The sequence below is a fragment of the Portunus trituberculatus genome, chromosome 25 (genome assembly GCF_017591435.1).
Source record: "Portunus trituberculatus isolate SZX2019 chromosome 25, ASM1759143v1, whole genome shotgun sequence".
Classification (NCBI taxonomy): domain Eukaryota; kingdom Metazoa; phylum Arthropoda; class Malacostraca; order Decapoda; family Portunidae; genus Portunus; species Portunus trituberculatus.
In genome coordinates this window covers 14,019,441-14,041,939 of record NC_059279.1, presented here as the reverse complement: position 1 = coordinate 14,041,939, position 22,499 = coordinate 14,019,441, and the positions used below count along the sequence as shown (strand labels likewise).

The 22,499-nt window shown below is 51.2% G+C and overlaps 2 protein-coding genes across 11 annotated transcripts in view; both read left to right on the top strand.

Annotated features, from left to right (window-relative positions):
• The window catches only part of LOC123508876 (longitudinals lacking protein, isoforms H/M/V-like), a 62,163-nt gene that overhangs the window by 11,699 nt on the left and 27,965 nt on the right, over positions 1–22,499 (top strand). Inside the window, exon 5 of one of the 10 annotated variants that reach the window (XM_045262878.1) lies at positions 18,038–21,536. The exons of 3 other annotated variants lie outside the window; for them this stretch is intronic. In XM_045262878.1, the coding sequence (XP_045118813.1) occupies positions 18,038–18,463 (426 nt within the window). In that variant the 3' untranslated portion in view covers positions 18,464–21,536. Of the gene's footprint in view, positions 1–1,373; positions 2,316–3,762; positions 4,858–5,242; positions 6,113–8,639; positions 9,505–10,558; positions 11,507–14,107; positions 17,216–18,037; positions 21,537–22,499 lie in introns of those variants that run through there. 6 more of the 10 variants (XM_045262875.1, XM_045262876.1, XM_045262873.1 and 3 more) reach the window with 6 other exon arrangements.
• Positions 16,533–16,805, top strand: LOC123508878 (zinc finger protein 48-like). Its single transcript, XM_045262882.1, has one exon. The coding sequence runs from the start codon at positions 16,533–16,535 to the stop codon at positions 16,803–16,805; it is 273 nt and encodes a 90-aa protein (XP_045118817.1).

Below are 22,499 nucleotides of genomic sequence, written 5' to 3'. Positions count from 1 at the left end.
ACCGCTCGCAAGTACAACCTTAAGAAACATTTGAGAACCGTTCACGACGTTCCCCTTGATCACATCTTTGATGAGCCGGCCACGCCCCCTCACTAACTGAAAAGGCGACGCTGGGCAAGGTGATCAAAAGTTACTTAGTCTTGGGTTTGTGACGTGGAACTGTTACTTTAATGGGTAGAAAACACACACACACACACACACACACACACACACACACACACACACACACACACACACACACACACACACACACACACACACACACACACGTACGTACGTTTCTTGTAGTTGGCCACTTTCAAAACGTTAGTAGTTGGACTTCGAAGACGAATGAAATCATGTTCGTGGAGTGAGTGCCTCAGATAGACTGGCAAAAGAACCTGAAAACCTGTATTGCCCCCATAACACTGCCCCGCTTGTTGTAGAGGCGATGAGTAAGACGTCAAGTAAGGCTGGAGGTTGAAAGGATGTTGGTGACGAATCATAGGTTTCATTAATACTGAACGTGTCCTGTCCTTGGTGAGAAAGAGGAGACAGTTATTTTAGGGAGCAGAGTCAGGTATTATTCAGTTGTTATTGAGTTTTTGTGCAAGTTCTGAGAGGCGAGAGAGAGAGAGAGAGAGAGAGAGAGAGAGAGAGAGAGAGAGAGAGAATTATCTACTTGTGACAACGTGGCTCAGCGGACATACCTACAGAGCTGCGCCACGCTGCTGCTGGTGCTGCTGACACCTGATAAACTTTACAGTACTGGTGCCATCGTGTTGTGCTGGGTGGAAGAAGGGGTGGGCCGTTGTTAGGGGTATTTCGAGTGTGTGTGTGTGTGTGTGTGTGTGTGTGTGTGTGTGTGTGTGTGTGTGTGTGTGTGTGTGTGTGTGTGTGTGTGTGTGTGTGTTTAAAAAATGGCAAGTAAAAAAATATATCAGACTAGAAACCGGATGGAAAAAAAAATCCTCTGCTCTAAAGTAAGTCGCGTTCAGTCTCGTTCCCAGCATTGAGTGGTAGTCTCAGTATTCTTTTTTCTCGTGCTAATATTTGTCATGGGAGTAATTTTTAATCTTGCTATCCTCAGACATTAAGTGGATGTATTTTAATGTGCATTTTTGTCTGCTTCTCATGTTGAATTTAGCCTGTTTGTGTAGCAATTAGAAGAGACTTACTTTTCTTTGGTGTGTGTGTGTGTGTGTGTGTGTGTGTGTGTGTGTGTGTGTGTGTGTGTGTGTGTGTGTGTGTGAGAGAGAGAGAGAGAGAGAGAGAGAGAGAGAGAGAGAGAATGTGGGGAAAATATAATTAGAATCACCTGTACTTATCTTTGAGAGAGAGAGAGAGAGAGAGAGAGAGAGAGAGAGGACTGAGACTGTTCTCCTTGTTCGTAGGCTGAGGGCGGCATGGTGGAGGTAGGGTGGCTGGGGGGCACCGGTGGAGGAGGTGGTGCTGGTGTGAGCGATGCGTTCCGATGCCACCTGTGCACCGTGAGTTGTGGCTCGAACACCCAGTTACAGCGGCACATCATGACCCACACGGGTGAGAAGCCCTTTCCGTGCCAGTTCTGCTCCCACCGCACCGCTCGCAAGTACAACCTCAAGATTCACCTTCGCGACGTGCACGGTGTTCCATTTGACCGCAGATATGTTAGATATTGAGGTGGTGGTGGTGGTGGAAGACTCATGGAAGGGAAGATGTGTGTGTGTGTGTGTGTGTGTGTGTGTGTGTGTGTGTGTGTGTGTGTGTGTGTGTGTGTGTGTGTTGTGCTCTTTTGAATGTGCTATGACATGATGGATCTCTCTCTCTCTCTCTCTCTCTCTCTCTCTCTCTCTCTCTCTCTCTCTCTCTCTCTCTCTCTCTCTCTCTCTCTCTCTCTCTCTCTCTCTCTCTTCCTTCCTTTCAGTTTTCCCTTTCTCCAGCCTGAGTCAGGCTTTCTCCGTGCTCATTCTTTTACCAATCTCCCACTCTCTCTCTCTCTCTCTCTCTCTCTCTCTCTCTCTCTCTCTCTCTCTCTCTCTCTCTCTCTCTCTCTCTCTCTCTCTCTCTCTCTCTCTCTCTCTCTGGTGTTGATAGTTATTAATTAACTATTAATTAATTGAGAGAGAGAGAGAATTTTTATCAGTTTCTCCCCGAAAGTAGCGGATCTGGTAAAAGCGCCAAGCTGTCAGTGCCGTTGATCTCTGTATGAGGTTAGGTCAGTCTGTGAATGTGAGAGTCGTAAATAACACCGCAGGTCACAGTATTCATAACAAGGAAATCTTTATTCAGACTTGAGAGAAATGCTATGTTTATATATTTATTTTTCGAAAAGTAAAAAGTGATATGCATCGATAGCATTTTGTTTTGTTTAACTCCTTCCTGCCTCTTATTACGAATGAAAAAATTAAATCATTTACAAGAATCCACCCAGGCTCTCGTACGAGTGCGGTGTGGCCAGGGTGGGGGGAGGGAGAGGGGCATTGCCAAGGTGTTGGTTATTCATAAGTGGATAGAAAAGAATTTGGGACTCAAGACGTTGGGGTGATAGTGTGTGTGTGTGTGTGTGTGTGTGTGTGTGTGTGTGTGTGTGGAGAGCCTGTATCCCAGGGACGGCGAGGGCCTTTAAATGTCATTGCCTAACAGGAGAGCACCTCGCTTTGTGGTGAGGCATTTAGGATTGACTCGGCAGGAGCCAGGATGTGGACGAGCCTCAATGAGCGTGGCAGTAACGGTGCGTTTCCCCTCTTGTAGGCGGCGTCCCCGGTGTGGACTCACCGCGACCTCTACCACGGGGCGGGCCCCGCGATGCTGCCTCAGGCCCTGCCGCGAGACCCGACGTTCTCGCCGGCCGGGCAGGAGGATGTGGAGTCCATGAAGCTCGTCCCGCGCTGCTGTATCTGCTACAAGACCTTCATACAGAAAAGTGACCTCAAGAGACACATGCGTATACACACAGGCGAGAAGCCGTACGGGTGCCACCTGTGTCCTTACCGCGGCAACCAGTCCACGCATCTCAAGAAACACCTGTACCTCGTGCACAAGGTGGACGCCGCCGCCCCCTCCCCCACCCACCCGCTGCGGAAACTCTTCTGAGGGGCTGACGTGCGAGGCGGCAACGGCTCTTGCTTAGGGGCGGTGGGGGGGTCCTTGTGTGTGTGTGTATGTGTGTGTGTAGTGGGGAGGGAGGGTGGGAAGAGCGAGGCAACAAAAGCGTCAGCGGTGGTGCGTGCAGCTGCCGGCAGCATCCTAGTGCAGGGTCGCAGCAGCTGGGCTAAGACGAACTCTCTCTTCTCTTCTAGGGATGGCCGGCCAAAGAAAGACTCTCAGGGGCTGAAGTCGCCATCGGCGGACCCTTGCTTGAGTACCCCCACGAGGGGGCCGTCCTCGCCCCTGACCCGCTGGCTCTAGATGCCATGCCCCCGGGACAGACCTTTTCGCCTCACAATCTCGCTGACCCGAGAGGACACACGTGCACTTACTGCGGCAAGAGTTTTATAAAAAAGTTCAACTTGACCACACACATCCGCATCCACACGGGGGAGCGGCCTTACGCGTGCCCTAAGTGTTGGTACCGTGCCAACCAACGCTCGCACCTCAAGGCGCACATGGTGGCCGTGCACAAGGCCGTGTGTGCTGGGCCGCCGCCGGATAAGGATGGCACGCTATTTTGACCGTAGGGCTGACCACTGTGTTGTAAGGGCAGCGGCGGCAGGAGACTGGGTGGCTGTGCGGCGCGGCGCGGCGCGACGCGGGGCTGCCAGGAGCTGCCACCACAACTGAGACTTGTTTCTTTCTTTATAGGCCACAGGGTCGGAGCTCATGCCTGACCGCTCATCTCCGCTCCTTCCTCCTCCTCCCTCTGCTCACACTCACCTCCACCACCTCCAGCGGGCAGCGTCCCTACGAGCCGTCGTCGAGGAAGGGTCGCGTTTGGCAGCATCCGCCGCTGGTCGCAGCGTGCTTGGGGGCACCGCGGGGGGCTTGGTGGGGGAGCGAGGCCGTTTTGACCTCGCGATGGACATACGCGTGTCCCGAGCCTCCCACGCCTGCCAGCCAGCAAGCCTCTCTGACCACCTGCGGCTGACGGGCGCCTGGGTTGGGGACGCGGTAAACGGCGCCCCGCCGGCCCTTGACCTTGGCGGGCCGCACGTCAAGGGCAGGAATCGGGTCTGTGATCACTGCGGCAAAGTGTTCCAGTTTTCCAACGACTTACGGAAACACGTTAGGACCCACACTGGAGAAAAGCCGTACAGGTGCCCCTACTGTAGCTACAGAGCCACGCAGAAGGTTCACTTGCGCGGCCACATCTTACGGCGGCATAGAGCCACTCTAGAGCCGGCCCAGGACGGATAGAGCCGCCCTCCTCGCGCCACACCGGTCGCTGCTCCAGCCGTGCTGTAGCAGCGGTCGGCTGGTGCTTGCTGGAGTGAGGGAGCGGAGACAGACAGAGACCGGGAGCATTGAGAGGCTGTTTTCTGTTTCTCCTTTATAGGGTGTGCCTGCAGCCCCCATGGTAGGCGTAGAAATGGATGGTGGCCACGCTCCACCGGCAGACACAACTTTTCTCCGCTACAAGGTGCAAGACCATCTGGGCCGGACTCTTTATGGGTGTCGAGTGTGTGCTAAAACCTTCTTCTACGCTGGGGATTGGCGGAAACACGTGCGAACTCATACGGGAGAGAAGCCTTACCAGTGTCCCCTGTGTCTGTACAGGGCCGCTCAGAGAACCAATTTAAAGCGGCACATCATCAGAAAGCACCAGACACGCTCCATGCATGCGCAGGCTCTGTGATCACCCGAACGTAGTGTGTCGGGCCCAGTGGAGTTTGCTCAGCCTCCACTGCTAGCTGACCGCTCGAGTGGGGAAAAAATAGTGAAGGTATAAAAACAAAGGCATGAAAAACGGGAGAAGAGAACTGTTTGGGGCTGGGGATGGGTGAGAGGATGCCAAGGAGTGTGGGTTGTGTTGTGTGATAGGATGAGGTGAGATGAGAAGGGGAGGGAAGGAAAGGTCTTTGGTGCTAAGTCATTACTGTTAAGTCTTTTGTAAGTCAGTTACAATGAGACAGACACTACAAATCGGCAATCAAAGCTATAACTGTGTGTGTGTGTGTGTGTGTGTGTGTGTGTGTGTGTGTGTGTGTGTGTGCGTGCGTGTGTGTGTGTGTGCGTGCGTGCGTGCGTGTGCGCGCGTGCGTGCGTGCGTGCGCGTGCTTTTGCGTGTATGTATGTGTGCACGTGTATCATAGACTGACAGACATATCTTGCTTCTTTGTTGTAGAGCTGGTCCAAGGGGCTTGACGTGGCCTCGCTATCGGTAGGGCAGCATGATGGTGATGGTGGTGGTATTGGTATTGGTATTGGTGCAGGAGGGGCTGTCACACACGTAGGGCAGCTGCAGCATGCCCTTGGTGGCCACTTTCCGCACGTGAACGCTTGGCCGGCACGTAGGGAAGCCAGCAGGAATACGTGCGAGTTCTGTAGCAAGAGGTTCAGTAGCAGTAGTGACCTAACCAAGCACCGGCGGACACACACGGGCGAGAAGCCGTACAAGTGTCCCCAGTGCTGCTACCGAGCCACGCAGTCTGCCCACGTGCGACGCCATGCACGCTTCCTTCACGGTTATGAAGCCTACGAGTACAGTCCCTAGTCCTACTCTCTCTCTCTCTCTCTCTCTCTCTCTCTCTCTCTCTCTCTCTCTCTCTCTCTCTCTCTCTCTCTCTCTCTCTCTCTCTCTCTCTCTCCGGTACACCACCTACTCCTACTTGTAACCATTTTTTTCCCCAGTTTGTTCTGTGTTCCTTTTTGTTCCTTCTCTACCTATCACTGTACCTTCTCTTGGCCCTTCTCCGCGTCTCTACAGCCAGCCATGTACAGATCAATTAAGAGAGCGATGCAAAGTGACCTCTCAGTGTTCTAGTCCACTTCTCTCCGTTTTCTTTCATCTTTGCTGTTTACTTTCTCTTACCATCCTCCTGTGTCGCAAGTTACTGGCCACTCGCGTGAGTGTTCTCATTATCTATCTCTTTCCTTTCTCCCTCCCCTCGAGTGCGTGGTTACCTTGGGGCTCACGTCCAGGTGTGTCTCGACGCATCATTATACTTGTATATTTTTGTACATGTGCCAATAATAAATATCTGAATGTATTTAATCAACTATTTTCTTTATTACCAATTACTTTGCCTCATATATCAATGGAGTTCCTTTTTCACTGAATATATATATATATATATATATATATATATATATATATATATATATATATATATATATATATATATATATATATATATATATATATATTCGTTATATTGATGAAGTTATATCATAAGGATAATATGAATGAAAAATAGGCACGGGAATGTAACTTCATTGGGGAAAGAGAAATATAGTGGGAAAATAACAACAGCTACTAAGGAACGGCGTTGTCTGGCGCGTCCCTCCTGATACGTTATATTCACAGAGCAATGGGACAACACTGCATAACACTCGTACACAATCCCGTGCCAGGAGCAGAAACATTCCTTCAGCGCATCACTCATCCGCGAGAGTTGCCAAGTAGCGCAACGAGACTAAGCAAAAAACAAACACAATATTCCAAACAGGTGCCTGCAGTGCGAGTATTACAATAGCACACTCACTCCCGTCAAGTGCAGTGCTCCTCACCGACAAGTAAATTGAGACATGGCGGCACAACAAGTGTAAGTGACACAACGATTTATGAGACCGCGCTTCCTCTTCCACCGCGATGAATGTCGAGAGCGAGACTGTGTTGCTTGTTGCCTTCAGCTTCGTGACGCATTGAGAGGACTGACACCTGTAATCTATGTACGTGCGAGTGTCTGTAGGCTTTCAATGGAAGGTATAGCACTTGAACCACACCGCCTCGTGTTACTCTTACGTTAGATCTATCTGGGAGTTTTAACTGAAGAGATTGATACTACATTTTGTCGTCACGTATTGTATTATGTTATGTCAGGTCAGTATATGAAGAAAACCATTACTAAATATGCACTTGTGTTTCAGTGAGGAAATTACTCATTGGAAAAGACAAACATGAAAACTGGTACCTGCCTATATTTGCATCGTTTTCTTCCTGAATGTCTCCTGAACATCAGCATCTTTAAAAGAATTACTGGACCTTCTTTTGGGATTCTCTTTCTCCTCTTCCTCTTGCTCTCACGCTTCCTGCTTCCTGCTCTTCCGTCTTACGTATCTTCCTTTACTCATATGACTTCTCTAACGCTCTCTCTCTCTCTCTCTCTCTCTCTCTCTCTCTCTCTCTCTCTCTCTCTCTCTCTCTCTCTCTCTCTCTCTCTCTCTCTCTCTCTCTCTCTCTCTCTCTCTCTCTCTCTCTCTCTCAACTATTCCTTCAGTTTTCTCGTGTAACTGTCCACTCTCCCCTTTCACTCTCTCTTCTTTCTTCTCTCTCTTTAATTCGTTTTGTTTTCTTTCACTTCATTCCTGTCACTCGTGCATTTCTCCTCCCTTGCGTCATCCCATTGTTCTGAAAACGTTTCCGGTCTTAAAGAGGCGGTAAACATTCGCCTACACAGCTACTTTTTACACGTTGCCTTTTGTACCCGTGTCGATAGCGATGGTAAAACCTGTGCTGGAAATGTGAAGTCGTGAGGTTTTGGTGTCTGCTGAAGGGAAGTCCCAAGTTGAAAGTCTAAATGGGGTTGACAGGAAGGTAGACTGGATGAACTGAGATTGTTGTGGTAGTGGTGGTGGGTTGACATCTAGCATATGCTGAACGAGTCCCTGCCGAGGAGAACTAGGAGGGGGAAGAAATTATATCTGGGTCGTCTGCGGGAGAGAAAAGACGAAGAAAAGGCTGGAGACACTATGTCAATCGTCAGGAGAAGGAGGAAGAGAGGAGAGTTAACTGGGTCGTTTTTGGAGGAGGAGGAGGATGTTAAGGAGACTTAGAGGGTCGTGTGTGTGGGAAAAAGAAGAGAAAGGATGAGGGAGGTGGTGAGGGAAGACTTGAAGCTGGCATGTCTCTTGCCTTCAGGGCCTGAGTGAGGGAACCATGCGGGCGGCTCCTGAATAGCGTTTCTCTTCTAGGCGGTCGCGACCCTAGTGCTGGAGGGCTCAGCGAGGGAGCACGAGGGGCAAGTGCTGACGTCCTTTTCCCCGCTGCACCCCCAGCACACCCTCCAGCAGCAGCACCACCACTCCACTACCAACACCACCACCTTCCCCCATCCCCACCACCACCACCACCACCACCAGATGGCTACACGGGGAGGGCCTACGTACCCGTGCCCTTTTTGCGGGAAGACCTTTGACCGGCCCTCGCATCGAGACCGCCACGTTCGCACCCACACAGGCGAGAAGCCGTTCCGGTGTCCCGTGTGCACTCACTCCTCCAGCCTGAAGGAGAACCTCAAAGCACACATCCTACTGAAGCACCCTGAGTGTGATTCCGTGGCGTTCACTGGTCCCATGACGCACAGATGAGCTCTCCCAAGGTGGCCCTGCCGCTGCCAGACCACGTTGTCGTCCGTTGGTTGTTACAAACGTCGCATAATATGTCGGTTGCCCCTAAGGGATCGGCGTGAGGGACCACGGGCGTGACAGGCTGGAGGTGGCGGCGGTCTCCTTAAGGAGGGCGCTATGCACACTACTGCCGCCATCGCAGCAGCGCTCATGTGGCCTTTCTCTTGTTCTAGGGTGGCGTGGAGTGGCTGGAGTGCTCATGGGCCTTGGGGGAGGAAGGGAGCTTGTCCCAATCCTCCAGCGCCGCGATCTCCCTGTCCGCCACCCCTCAGGTGCCCCTGGCCTTGCCGCACACAACACCCAGGCAGACCCAGTTGCCCATGACTGCCTGCGGACCTGTGCAGTCTCCGCAACAACAACAACAACAACAACAACAACAACAACAGTCACATCATCTTCAGCATCAGACGCAACAGCAACAACACCAGCAGCAGCAACAACAACAGCAACAACAACAACAACAACAACAACAACAACAACAACAGCAACAACAACAGCAACAACAACAGCAGCAGCCGCCGCCGCCACCGCACCCTTCCACGCACACCATGATGCACCGGAACAACAGCAGGGACTACATGTGTGGCTACTGCGGTAAGAACTTCGTGGCGCCCGCCTTCTTGCGCCGCCACATCCGAGCCCACACTGGGGAGAAGCCCTTCAAATGTCCCCACTGCGACTTCCGCGCCACACAGAAGGGCAACCTCAATAGCCACATTATTAACAGACACAACTTCCCGGCCATCTAACTCACAGGCGCACACAGCCCTTCATGACGTTGGCTACTAGTCAGGCTCATGCTGTGTTTAACTGGGAGGCGCGCCTGACAGGACGGCGAGAGTCAAGGCGGCAGGGGGTGGAGGAACGGGGGTGCTTGGCCTTGGGTTGTCTTCAAGTCTCAAAACATTGTCCAAAGAGATTACAGTTATGTTTTTATTTTGCTATTTTATGCCAGGTATTTGTAGTCATGAAAAATATAACTGTTCTGAAAGGTGTGTGTGTGTGTGTGTGTGTGTGTGTGTGTGTGTGTGTGTGTGTGTGTGTGTGTGTGTGTGTTCTCGTATCATCAGTGTGGTGTGGGGCGGAGCTAGGGGGGGGTGTCAAGTGATGCAAGAAAGACTTGTTCCTTTGATATGTTACTTTTGTCAAGTGTGTGTGTGTGTGTGTGTGTGTGTGTGTGTGTGTGTGTGTGTGTGTGTGTGTGTGTGTGTGTGTGTGGCTAGAGTAAGGGCTATGGGTGGGGCGCTCAGGCAGTGACCGCGCGGTTTCTCGTTTTCTAGGCGGTGTTGGGAGGCGGTGAAGGCGATGGCGGAGGGCTGGAGGAGATGCTCCTGCTGGCCCTCCCCTCAGGGCTGCCGGGGCCCCCGGGGGTGCCGCCCCCCGCCACCTTCCATTCATCGAGCGGCTTCCCGCAGGCGGCGCTGCCCTCCTCCGGGGGTGCCGGCGCCTCTAAGCGGTGTCACTGGTGCCATATTTGTAAGCGGGAGTTCCCGTTCCCTTCCAAGCTGACTGAGCACATGAGAACACACACGGGGGAGAAGCCCTTCGCCTGTCCCTTCTGTCCCTTCCGAACCTCCCTCAAGTGGAACCTAAAGTCGCACATGTCACGCCACCAGGAAGCTGCCGCTGCGGCGCGGCCCCCTCCTCCTCCCCCACCACCCCCACCGCCATCCTGAGTTCCACGCACCCCCTGTCGCCACCTCGCTTCCTGCCCCTCAGGAGGCGTCATGCTGAAGACTCCGCCTTGGCCACACAACCCCGTCGGATGGAGACCTCTGAAATCACGACCTATTTGGTCCTGTACTTGTTGTCAGACCCGAGGGATTGGGAGGGGCAGGGAAGCGGGCTGGGTACCTATCTTGTGATCTCTTGAGTATTAGTGTATATGTATGAACAGATTATGCCATATTAACCGAATAAATATTTTCCCTATTGTTTGAGTTTTGCTGTACCTGTATGTACGAGGGGCGCGGTGTCCCCAGTGTCGTGGGTGAGGGAGAGTCGTGCATGTGTGGCGGGCGGCGGCATGAGGGTGTGGGGGAGGCCATGCGCTGCTCACCTCGCCGCTCACACGGGCATTTCCCTGTTGCAGGAGGCGGCCGCCCACCACCACGACCACCTGGCCTCCTTCAAACACTGGATAAGTGGCGCCCTCGGCAGGCTGCAGGCCACACACCTCAGCCCTCCCGCACTCCTAAAACTGAACCCACTGTTAGGCAGCGCGGCGGCCACCCCCGCGCTCAGCGTCTCCTGGGTGGAGGGGCCATCCAGACAGACCCGCCCTGCCTCCACCCCGGGGCCCTCACACTCCCCCACTTTGCTCCCGTCCTCAGGGGTGCCCTCTACCGCCGCCACCACGGTCACCCAGGGGGATGGCACGCCGGCAGGGCCACACACGTGCACCAAGTGTCGCGACTCCTTCCCGCTGCCCGTCATGCTGGCCATGCACTCCCTCAACCACGTGGAGGAGCGTCCCTTCACCTGTCCCTACCCCAGCTGTCACTACAACTCAGTCATGCGCGGCAACGTGAAGCGACACATCCGCATCTCCCACTCCCACCACGTCTTTCCAGTCTAATGCTCCTCCTCCTCCTCCTCCTCCTCCTCCTCCTCCTCCTCCTCCTCCTCCTCCTCCATCTTTTCTTCCTCAAACATTCTTTCCCTCTCTATGTTCTTTTCTTTCCTCTCTAGTGCTGGGCTGTCAGTGTTATCAGACCCGTTCGTGTGTGTGTGTGTGTGTGTGTGTGTGTGTGTGTGTGTGTGTGTGTGTGTGTGTGTGTGTGTGACTGCAGTTTTCCACGATACTTACGCAGCTTATCACAGAGAGAGAGAGAGAGAGAGAGAGAGAGAGAGACGCTGACGTTGTTAAAGTTGAATCATGAGTGAGTGCATTGCATCACCAGCGAGTGCAGTGTTGCGTCGCCTCTAGGTTGAATGTCTCGTCAGTACAGCCCGGGCGTGACGTGAAGAGCGGCCGGCCACTCCACAGCTCCCTTGTATCCCCAGTCCATAAAGCACCAATAAAACACCGAACCAAAGATACCAGGAAGAACATTTTTATCAACCTTCCCTCTCCCATTCTTGGAAAAAAGAGATGGAAAAGAAAAGATGAAAACATTCTCTCTCTCTCTCTCTCTCTCTCTCTCTCTCTCTCTCTCTCTCTCTCTCTCTCTCTCTCTCTCTCTCTCTCTCTCTCTCTCTCTCTCTCATCATCGTTTTATTTGAGTTGTTTTTATTTGTGTTGCTCCTCGCCGTAGTGTTGCTTTGTGTTGGGGCCAAGTGGTGCATCTTAAAGTTGGCTTGTTTGGGGCGTCTCTCTCTCTCTCTCTCTCTCTCTCTCTCTCTCTCTCTCTCTCTCTCTCTCTCTCTCTCTCTCTCTCTCTCTCTCTCTCTCTCTCTCTCTCTCTCTCTCTCTCATTACTTTTTCATCTCGTAGCGAAACTTGTGTGGGTTTTGAAAAGTAGTAGTCGTATTAGCAACATTAGTTAGCGGAAGGATCTTGGAGTAGCATTGCTGGAGTCTTGTCGTGCAGTTCTTGTGTTTATGTTGTCGCCCCGGCTTGATCCGACCACCTCTGACCCATGACTTGTGACCTGTGACCCGTGACAAATGACCGACCAGGCTGCATTCCTGTCTACATACTCACGCATGACTCTCTGTTTGAACATTTGGGAGTAAATTACGAGCCGCATTCACACATAGACTATACAACAATGGGAGTAAGACTTTAAATACTTTGATCACAGACGAGACACTTATCCTTTGATTTTTGACGACTGGTTTTGACTTTGTTTCTTAGAGAGGCACCTCAGTGGAACTTTTATATTGACACACACACACACACACACACACACACACACACACACACACACACACACACACACACACACACACACACACACACACACACACACACACACACACACACACACACACACACACACACACACACACACACACACACACACACACACACACACACACACACACACACACACACACACACACACACACACACACACACACACACACACACACACACACACACACACACACACACACACACACACACACACACACACACACACACACACACACACACACACACACACACACACACACACACACACACACTGTACGTGCTTTTACAATGAATGATCTCTCCTGCACCTATTGAGTAGCGAGTATCAGGATAATAGTAGTTTTAACATAGTATTTAGGCAACCAAACTAAAGTGGGGTCCTGTGTTCCTCAGTCTGTCATTGGTGGTGTGTACTACGTGATGCCGGGGGGATTGTACGGTGAAAGCTGTGATGACGCCTTTTTTTCCCCATACCAGTTCACTTTTGATATTTATTTATTGACTTATTTTCATGCCACTTATATTGACCCTCTCACTTAATTCAAGGTTATGTCGACTTTTTTTTTTTTATTTATTTATGGAGTGGGAATTAGCAAAGTTGTTCATTGTATAGTCGATAGTAACTCTGAAGTCCCTGTTAGTTTTAAAAGTGAGGAATATTGAACCATGTCAAAATATTACCAATGTGTGAAGCGAAAACCTTAGATTCCGATACAGAGTTGTGTTAATTGGTGGATGAGCAGTTGACCTCGCGAACACACACACACACACACACACACACACACACACACACACACACACACACACACACACACACACACACACACACACACACACACACACACACACACACACACACACACACACACACACACACACACACACACACACACACACACACACACACACACACACACACACACACACACACACACACACACACACACACACACACACACACACACACACACACACACACACACACACACACACACACACACACACACACACACACACACACACACACACACACACACACACACACACACACACACACACACACACACACACACACACACACACACACACACACACACACACACACACACACACACACACACACACACACACTCTCTCTCTCTCTCTCTCTCTCTCTCTCTCTCTCTCTCTCTCTCTCTCTCTCTGATATTTGGGTGTGTCTCCTTTCACGTGTGGCCGCTGTTCACCTAGCAGTGAGTAGGTACGGGATGTAAATCGAGGAGTTGTGACCTTGTTGTTCCGGTGTGTGGTGTGTGCCTGGTCTCAGGCCTATCCGAAGATCGGAAATAATGAGCTCTGAGCTCGTTCCGTAGGGTAACGTCTGGCTGTCTCATCAGAGACTGCAGCAGATCAAACAGTGAAACACACACACACACACACACACACACACACACACACACACACACACACACACACACACACACACACTGGCCAGAAGTAAACAGACGTTATGTACATTCAAGAGACAGAATAAACAGACAGACGGGGCCGACAGGACAGGACGGGACGGGATGGACCGCACTTGTGGCTCTGCACATGTTTGGTGTTTTTAATATTTATGGGGGTTTTGGGTGAGTGAGGACAAGGGATGGGTGGGGCGCTGCGGTGCCTGCTGCGCGCTGCTGTGAGGCCATGTGAGGGAGGGAAAGTTTGTCACCGCGACCCACCCTTTGCCGGCGTGTCTCGCCGATGTATGCCTCGCTAGCCTGCCCTCCTGAGTCTTGCGTGTTTGCCTTGCAGGGTGGTGGGTGGGCGGGACGGCTGCCGGCAGTGCCCGCTAATCACACCCGGTTGTCAGGAGGCTTCGCCGCCCTTCCCGGCATCCCGGAGGGGGAAGCTGGGGTGTACGGTGTCCTGCCCGCCCCGCCCGCCGCACCCCCCGTCACCTCAGCCCCCATGGAGGCACCGCCCGCGACCTGGCCTAAGAGGAGCGTGTCCAAAGTTGTGCCGCAAGTATATTCTGAGGGGCCTCCCGCGCGACCCTCGGCGGCAGCAGCAGCGGCGGCGGCGGCGGCGGCGGCTGTCACCTGGGGCAACAAACGCACCCCAACCAGTGCCATATGCTCCGTCTGCTTCAAGGACTTCATGTACCCGTCGGCTTTGACACTGCACATGCGGACTCACACGGGCGAGAAGCCGTTCACGTGCCCTCACCCGCAGTGTGACTACCGTTCTACCAAGAAGGGCAACCTGAAGCGGCACGCCTCCACTCACGGCGAGGCCTTCCTGGCCACACTGGAGCTGTAGGGGGCTGGGCGGGGCGGGACGCGGGACCGGGCTGATCGGGGCGGAGGCTGACGACAATTTACCCTTGCAGGGGTCGCACGTGCTGAGCTCCGCGTGGCCGCAGTACCAAGGTGTTGGGGGAGACGGCGGCGGGGAGTTGTGGGACGAGAGGAGTCTGCCGGCGCCCCTGGCAGTTCCCCCTCGCGCGGACGCCGCCGACACCGCCCCGCGGCCGCACGTGTGTGGATATTGCGGACACGCATTTTGCCGGCCATCGCAGCTGGCTACCCACATTCGGATCCACACCGGAGAGAAGCCTTACCGATGCTCTGTGTGCTCCTACAGTGCCGCGCAGAAGGGCAACATGCGGCGACACATGCACCTGGTGCACGGCCTGGTGGCGGGTGGTGGCGCGGCGCCCTGAGGGTGGTGCGTCATGTAGGTGGGACGCGTGGTGCTCTGCTCCTGGTGGGAGGGGCCGCGGATCACCTTGCTGCTTAGGGCTTCATGGTGGGAGTGGGCTATTCGTGACTTTTGCTGGGTAGCTGTGCTGACTGTAGCCTGTTTTGTCTCTTGTAGGCACTCGGCGGCTACGGAGGCGTGGCCCTGGGACTGGTGGCACAGGCCATGTCCCGCCTGTACATGGGCCACGCGCCGCCAGGAGAAGCCCATCCTGTCTCCACATTCATAGGTGACCCTCCAGCCTGCCATCTTCTTCCTCCCCTTGACTATATTCCTCCCGACGACGAGCGCCACGACCACAGCTGCCGCTTCTGTGGCAAGCACTGCGAGACCCCCTCGCAGCTGGCCATCCACCTGCGGGCCCACACGGGAGAGCGTCCCTACAGATGTCCCTACTGTGATTACCGTGCCACACAAAAGCACCACCTCAAGAGCCACCTGCAGAGACGCCATAAGGAGCAAGCGCCTGACGCCGTTCAGTGACACACACGCACATGCACACACACATACACACATACACATGGGGCGCGTGATAGGCAGGGCTGGGCGACGAGAGGCGTGGAGGGAAGCCAAATAAGTGTGTGGTTGGGTTTGAATGGCAGCCTGAAGTAACAACAGGTGTGGTGTGGTGACGTGCCTTCTCTCTGTTCTAGGTGGGTCCTGGCCGCGGTGTCTGGTCTCACGGGTTGGTCGCTGCCACCGCCCAAGCCGCCAGGGCCACGGGTCCTCTCATGTGTGCTGTTTGTGGCAAAGTTTTCCCCAAGACCTCTGAGCTCCAGCGGCATCTGCGAATCCACACTGGAGAGAGGCCATACGCGTGTCCCCTCTGTCCTTATAGGGCCGTTCAAGCCACGCATGTCAAATCGCATCTTGCTCGTCGCCACACAGCGCACCCAACACCCTGACCGCTTGGGAGCCGAGTGTGCCTCACTGATTGAGTCCAGGGTTGGATAACTGAGACGAGCTTTGTAGAGAGAGCTGCTGGTAGTTGTGTTGTGTTGCGGGAGGATGAGGGCAGTATAGGTGGTAGTTAAGTTGTGTGTAGGATGGGTGAGGAACGGTCCTTCTCACCCATGTTCTCTCTGTTTTCTCCCTGTAGGTGTGTGAGGGCGGTGGTGGTGGGCTGTGGGTGCGCTGCTTCCAGGGCAGTTCCGCTTTGCCGGCCATCAGGTGGGATCGTACTTGTCATGTGTGTAAGAGAATTTTTGCACGTCCGGCCGAGCTCACGCGCCACCTCCGCACCCATACAGGCGAGCGGCCATACCAGTGTCCGCTGTGCGGCTACCGCGGCACACAGGCCGTCCACCTCAAGGCCCACCTTATGCGGCGCCACTTGGTGTCCAGCCAGCCTCTCGACGGCCAGTAGTAGCTCGCCTTTACAAGCGCTATAGCGCCATGTTCCTTGGTTGTTGTGTAGTGACGCGGCCTTGTCTCGTTCTAGGTGCTGGGGGTGCAGGGGAGTGAGGTGTGGCCGGGTATGAGCGGGGAGCCCCTGTTGCGCTGGGACCGCACCTGCCCCGTGTGCGGCAAGGCCTTCAAGCGGCCCGCGGAGCTCGTGCGCCACCACCGCATCCACACGGGGGAGAAGCCTTACGTGTGCAGCGTGTGTCCGTATCGCGCCGCTCAGGCCGTGCAACTTCGGTTCCACGTGCTGCGCCACCATCCGCAGCTGGCCCCCGATGCTCTCGTTCGTAGGAGTGGGCCAGAGCACCCCCAAGCGGACAGACAGTCGTGGTTGCCACCCCCATAATCCGCCCCATTACAGCAGGTGTCTGTCTCCCTCCCTAGGTGTTTCCGCAGCTGGCAGGCGGCGGGGCGCTGCGGCGCTGGGACCGAACCTGTTACCTGTGCGGGCGTGGCTTCATGCGTCCTGCCGAGCTGACACGCCACATGCGCTCCCACACGGGCGAGAAGCCGTATGCGTGCCATCTGTGTCCATGGCGCGGCTCCCAGAGCTGGCACCTCAAGAACCACTTGACCCGTGTCCACCTGGCAGTACCTCCCAACCCGCCCGCCCCGCCCGCCCCGCACCTGCAGTAGCGGGGCGCAATGGTGCTACAGAGGGGGGCGCCTCCTAACACATACCTCATCACCTCATGTGGCTGCTCTCTGCCGCAGAGCTGTTACTTGTATATTGTAAATAAAGTCCTTTATACAGGATGCTTTGTATTTCTTTATCCTTTGGCCCTTATGCCGCCGCCTTAACTCCAGCGACTGCCAGCATCAAGTTCAGGGAGGGAGAGGGAGGGAGAAATGAACGAGGGTAAGTGTCGACGCAACACATCTTGTGACTAAAGCTGAAGGGAGGAAAGGCAAGCGTTTCGCGCGGCCTGTCATCTTGGGGTGGCAGGCGGCGGGGGCGGGGTCTGGGAGGCTGGGTGGTATGTGGGTGATAGGGCGGCGCGCGAGTTATGTTGTGTTGTTGTGAAGGGAAACGATTGGACAATGAATGGCATGGAAGGGTGATTCTGTTTGAGTCGGGAGTGGAGGAATGCGCTGCACTGATGAGGAGTGTGTGTTTAGCAGGTGGAGTGAGGGAGAGAAGGGGAGGTCACTGTTGCAGGCGTGAATGTTGGTGTGGAGGCAGTGCAGTGAAAACAGATGAGTAATCGTGATTCTAAGTGGTGCGTGAGAATGGAATGGCGAAGTGTTTGCAGGAAGCCTGTGAATGGGTGAGCCGGATTGGGGACGGTGGGAGAGGGGGGAAAAGACTTATGACAAGGGCGGGAAACAGGTGGAATGGCGTGGGAGGAATGTACGAGTATTAGTGGATGTGCGGGGAATGATGTAGGGGTGGAAGGTGGGCTTGCTGGTGTGCTGGGTGAGGGTCGTGTAGTGTCGATGTCTAAAGCTGGTGATAGATGAGGTAACTTTGTGGTCCTTTGAATCCAGAAAGAGAGAAAGAGAGGGAGAGAGAGAGACGGAAGGAGGAAAGGCCTCCTTTGTGGACGAAATGTTGACGCTAGTATTTCTCTCTTCTAGGGTATGGGTCTGGGCGTGGGCGTGGTGCGCAGGCTGGGCCTGGTGCAGGTTGCCCTGGCCACCCACGGCCTACACCCATTGGAGGAGGGCGAGGTGGACGACAGCGAGGTGAGCAGGATTCTCCAGGACATGGATTTGAACCCTCAGGCCCTCTCTGGCTCCCCTCAATACCAATGCAAGTTCTGCGGGAAAGGCTTCTACTACCCTTCCTCGCTGGAGAAACATATCCGCACCCACACAGGGGAGAAGCCCTTCAAGTGTCCGCAGTGCTCCTACTCGGCCAGTCAGAAGAGTCACGTAAAACCCACATTCAGAGGCGACACAAGTATGCCGCTCTTTATCGTTACTGAGCCCGCCACGCCCCACCCACCCACCCTCCCTCCCATCAAGCAAACAACCATATCTCTCAGTCAGGATGTATATTAATTTGTCTTACGGTCAATGGTCACGAGGTGGTCACAGGATCGGGGCAGGTCAGGGCAGGGCTGCCGGGATGTGATGGCGCCGCCTCGTCAGCCTGCACGGACGCGAGGATTAGTGTTCTGCTGGTGCTCAGGTGGACAGGTGTGATGAGTCACGTCACTAGGTGCAAGATGCCGGTCCACTCTTGTATGTGCTGTTGATGAGGCGTCCATGTTCTGCTTTTGTGTTAAGGGAAGAACAATTGGTACAAGTCAGCTGGACGGTCTTATTCAGCCAGCCAAGCCAACCAAGCCGCAGCCAGAGTTGGATGGCTCGTTCTTGCCTCAGCCCATACTGTATGTGACATTCTTTCTTAGTTTTGTTGTTAATTTCTTTTTCGTATTTCTACTATTTGTATGCCTTTAGTTTTTCGTGGAGTGATTCTGATTTTTTTCTTCTGAGTTTGACTACTGCCAGGTGTTCATATATTTTTTTTTCGGACGTGTATTATTTATTATGACTATTTTTACTGTGTGATTTCCGTTTTCTTTGTTTCGTTTCTTTCGTATTGACTGTTTATAGTAGAATTTGCTCACAATTTCGTTTCGTTTATGTGTTCTCGGTAAACCACGGTTTTTTATTTGATTTCATATTTTCTTTTTTTGTGGATGAAATAATGGCGTTAAGGGACAAACAGCGAAGAAAAGGGCTATGATTTGAAGGAAACAGCTGAGGAAAAAGGAAAAGATAAAAGAAAAAGAAAATGGACAGAGGACCAGAAGAAACACTTAAGCTAAATCCTAAAAGCACTATATTACCTTCACTACCTCCATATGCAAAACAAGGAAGCAACCAATACTACCTGTACCATTATTTTGTACCCTGACGGAATCAAAAAGTTCAAAAAAGACAAAAAAAAAAGTCAACTGTATACCAAATGAGGCTTTAAAGGTAAATGTTAAAAGAAACGAGTAAATCTTAGAAAACTATAGGAAATTCAGTGTTTGTCCCGTGTTGTGTGTAGACTTTTCCTTGAGTTGATCGGGACAGGAGTAATAATGAAGCTACTTTGTGTATTATTTTCTTTACTTAAAAGTTGAAGGAATTTGAGGTTACCAGCCCATAATTAGATAAAAATAAAGGTGCTGTTTAGACTTATAACAAGCTTGTGTGTGTCAAGAGCTGAACTGTGGTGTGTAAGAGGCTTTAGTGTTCTTAGTGTTAGAGAAACATTCCCAGATCCTTTGTACTGCCTCCCTCCAGACCTGCCTCCCTCAGCCCCTCCCTCACACACGCTACCTCTAGGAACTCGGGTTGTGCTCTCTCTCTCTCTCTCTCTCTCTCTCTCTCTCTCTCTCTCTCTCTCTCTCTCTCTCTCTCTCTCTCTCTCTCTCTCTCTCTCTCTCTCTCTCTCTCTCTCTCTCTCTCTCTCTCTCTCTCTCTCTCTCTCTCTCTCTCTCTCTCTCTCTCTCTCGTCATCCTCCTCCTCCTTGGGATAATGATTCATTGTCTCGGTGTCTCACAGAACAATATCATCTACAGTTTAGTTTAGCTTGTAACACTCATAGAGGACATACGTACGCGATAGCATCATCATCATCATCATTCTTCTACTACTACTACTACTACTACTACTACTACTACTACTACTACTACTACTACTACTACTACTACTACTACTACTACTACTACTACTACTACTACTAAAATCGTAAATAAAATACCGTAATACCTGACGTAACCATATGCATATATTTATATTTTTCAAGTCTGCATAAGTTGTCTTCCTCGATGTTTACTTAGGCGACTAATGGTGAGTGAGAAAAAAAAAGTAGCTTAAAATTATCAAAAAAAGACGAAGGTTTAAGGTTTATTTTTCGGACCATTATGCAAAGTTTTTATTTATTTATGGGTGTTCCTTTTTCCGTGCTTTTTTTTTTCTAGTTCGTGTGAAATTCCGTGCACGTACCTGCTGATTTTGGGAAGGATATTAGGGGAAGAATGGAAAGCAGAGTGGTGATTGTACCTGGGAGAAATTAGCGAAGGGAAGGGGAGGCAGCTTATCTGATGTTTATGCGTTCCTTCCCCTCTGTCCCCTTGCAGCGGGATGGCGGCCCCAGGGGACGAGGACAGGGAGGGATATGCTTGATTGGTCTGCAAAAATTTATACGTCTTGCAGTTTGGGATTTGGTAATGGAGGAATTACTGCTCCGCGTGTTAAGGGAAAATTCATACTGGAATTGGAATTAACTTTGCTTAATTAAATGTTCGGAGAGACTCGGGGATTGGAGAAGGGGGAAAAAAAGTCCTTGTGGATCTACCGGATGATTTGGAAAGAGAGGGATACATAATAAGCACCAATTGTTAATCGCTTCTGTGATCTCCAATAAAAAGGAGAATCCTCTGCAAAAAAAAAAAAAAAAAGTAGTAAAAAAGAAAAGGAATATCAGTGTTAGAAAAATGTAGCAGTTTGGAAAAGTTACAAGAGAGAGAGAGAGAGAGAGAGAGAGAGAGAGAGAGAATCGGCCCAGTAATCTCAAAAATCTACATTACGAAAAAAAAAAAAAAAAAAAAAAGGTGAGTTTCCTTCTTGAAACCTATCTGTAGCGGTGAGGGGCGCGGAAAGCAAGAGTACAATAGTTATCACGTTCAGGGAAGGATGCAAATTGTACCAGGAATCTGTAAATCAAACTTAGAAATTATAATTATCAAATGTTTTTTTTTTTTCCCGTTCTCAGTAATTTCGTTAACGCATCTGTGTTTGATTTATTTTGTCGTTTGCATTTGTATTTACTTTCGCCCAGAATTAGCCTGTTCGCAGCTAAGCTCGTAGACACCTATCAGCGCTAGAAATTTTAATTGTCTCCTGGGGCAAAGGGTGACTTAACTAATCTGGAAATCGATGTGTAGAAAAGAGTACAACATGAATTGTTGCACATGTGCATATAAAATTAAAAGCATAATTCAATGTTATTATTGTAACTTGCTGGTGTATGAAAAGTCTTTGTTAATGAAATTATAAGATAAAGTTAAAAAACAGATAATAATTTTTATTTAAGTAAGTATGAGCACTAAAAATAAAATTATGCCAATTTCGGTTTCTGCATTTTATCTGAGTGTGTTGAAAAATATAGATATCACTGTCACGTCTTGTATATTAAGATAATCAGTGAATTAAAAACAATCAGCACCGCTGGCGGACGTACGACGCACTGAACTTCGCGCCGTTAAGAAGACTGGTAAGGCTTGGAGTGTTGTGATTTGCTGCCAGCAGCTGACGATATCGTACCGGAAAGCATTAAGTCTGCGACACAATACTGTGTTTTCTATGTACTGCATGGACTTGTCTGATGTTTGCTATACTCAAATGAAATTATGTATCAGTATACATCCGTTGATAATAGTATGAAATGATAAATTGCTTCCCTTGATACAATTTTATGCTGTTTTAAGAACATCTGAAATTATGAATTGAGGCTCAAACAATGTTATATGCAGTCAGTTATCATGAAATTAATTTACTTAAATTTCAGATGCATTTGTGTGCAACTATACATCCGTGTAAGCTTGTAAAATCTAGCGCTGTCTGGCATCAAAACGCTGAGTGCGAACAGGCTAATTCGTTACATGATGATGTGTACCCCGGTGTTTTTATTTTTTTTTTTTTTTTTTTTTTTTTTTTTTTCTCAGAAGTTTTGTTTATTATCACTGGAGTAGACTATGTATTATTTCCGTATAGGAGAGAAAGGTCCAGAACATTTCGTCACATGACTCGGAGGAAAGAATCACCAGTACAGCCACTCCTCGAGATAATGGAAGCAGTTCAATATACTATGCAATGAGGAAAACTCTAACCTGGGATAGAAAAAAATTGTGTGAAAAAATTCAAACTTAACGATACTGATTCGAGGAAAAATGTTAATCTTGAGGTAAACAAAGGACTTAAAACAGTTTTGCATCTTCATCACTCAGGCTCATACCAGGCTTGAGCTTTATTGTACACGCTTCACTGACGCCGCCGTTCACTGTACACGGTTGAGACAATAATAACTTCAAACAC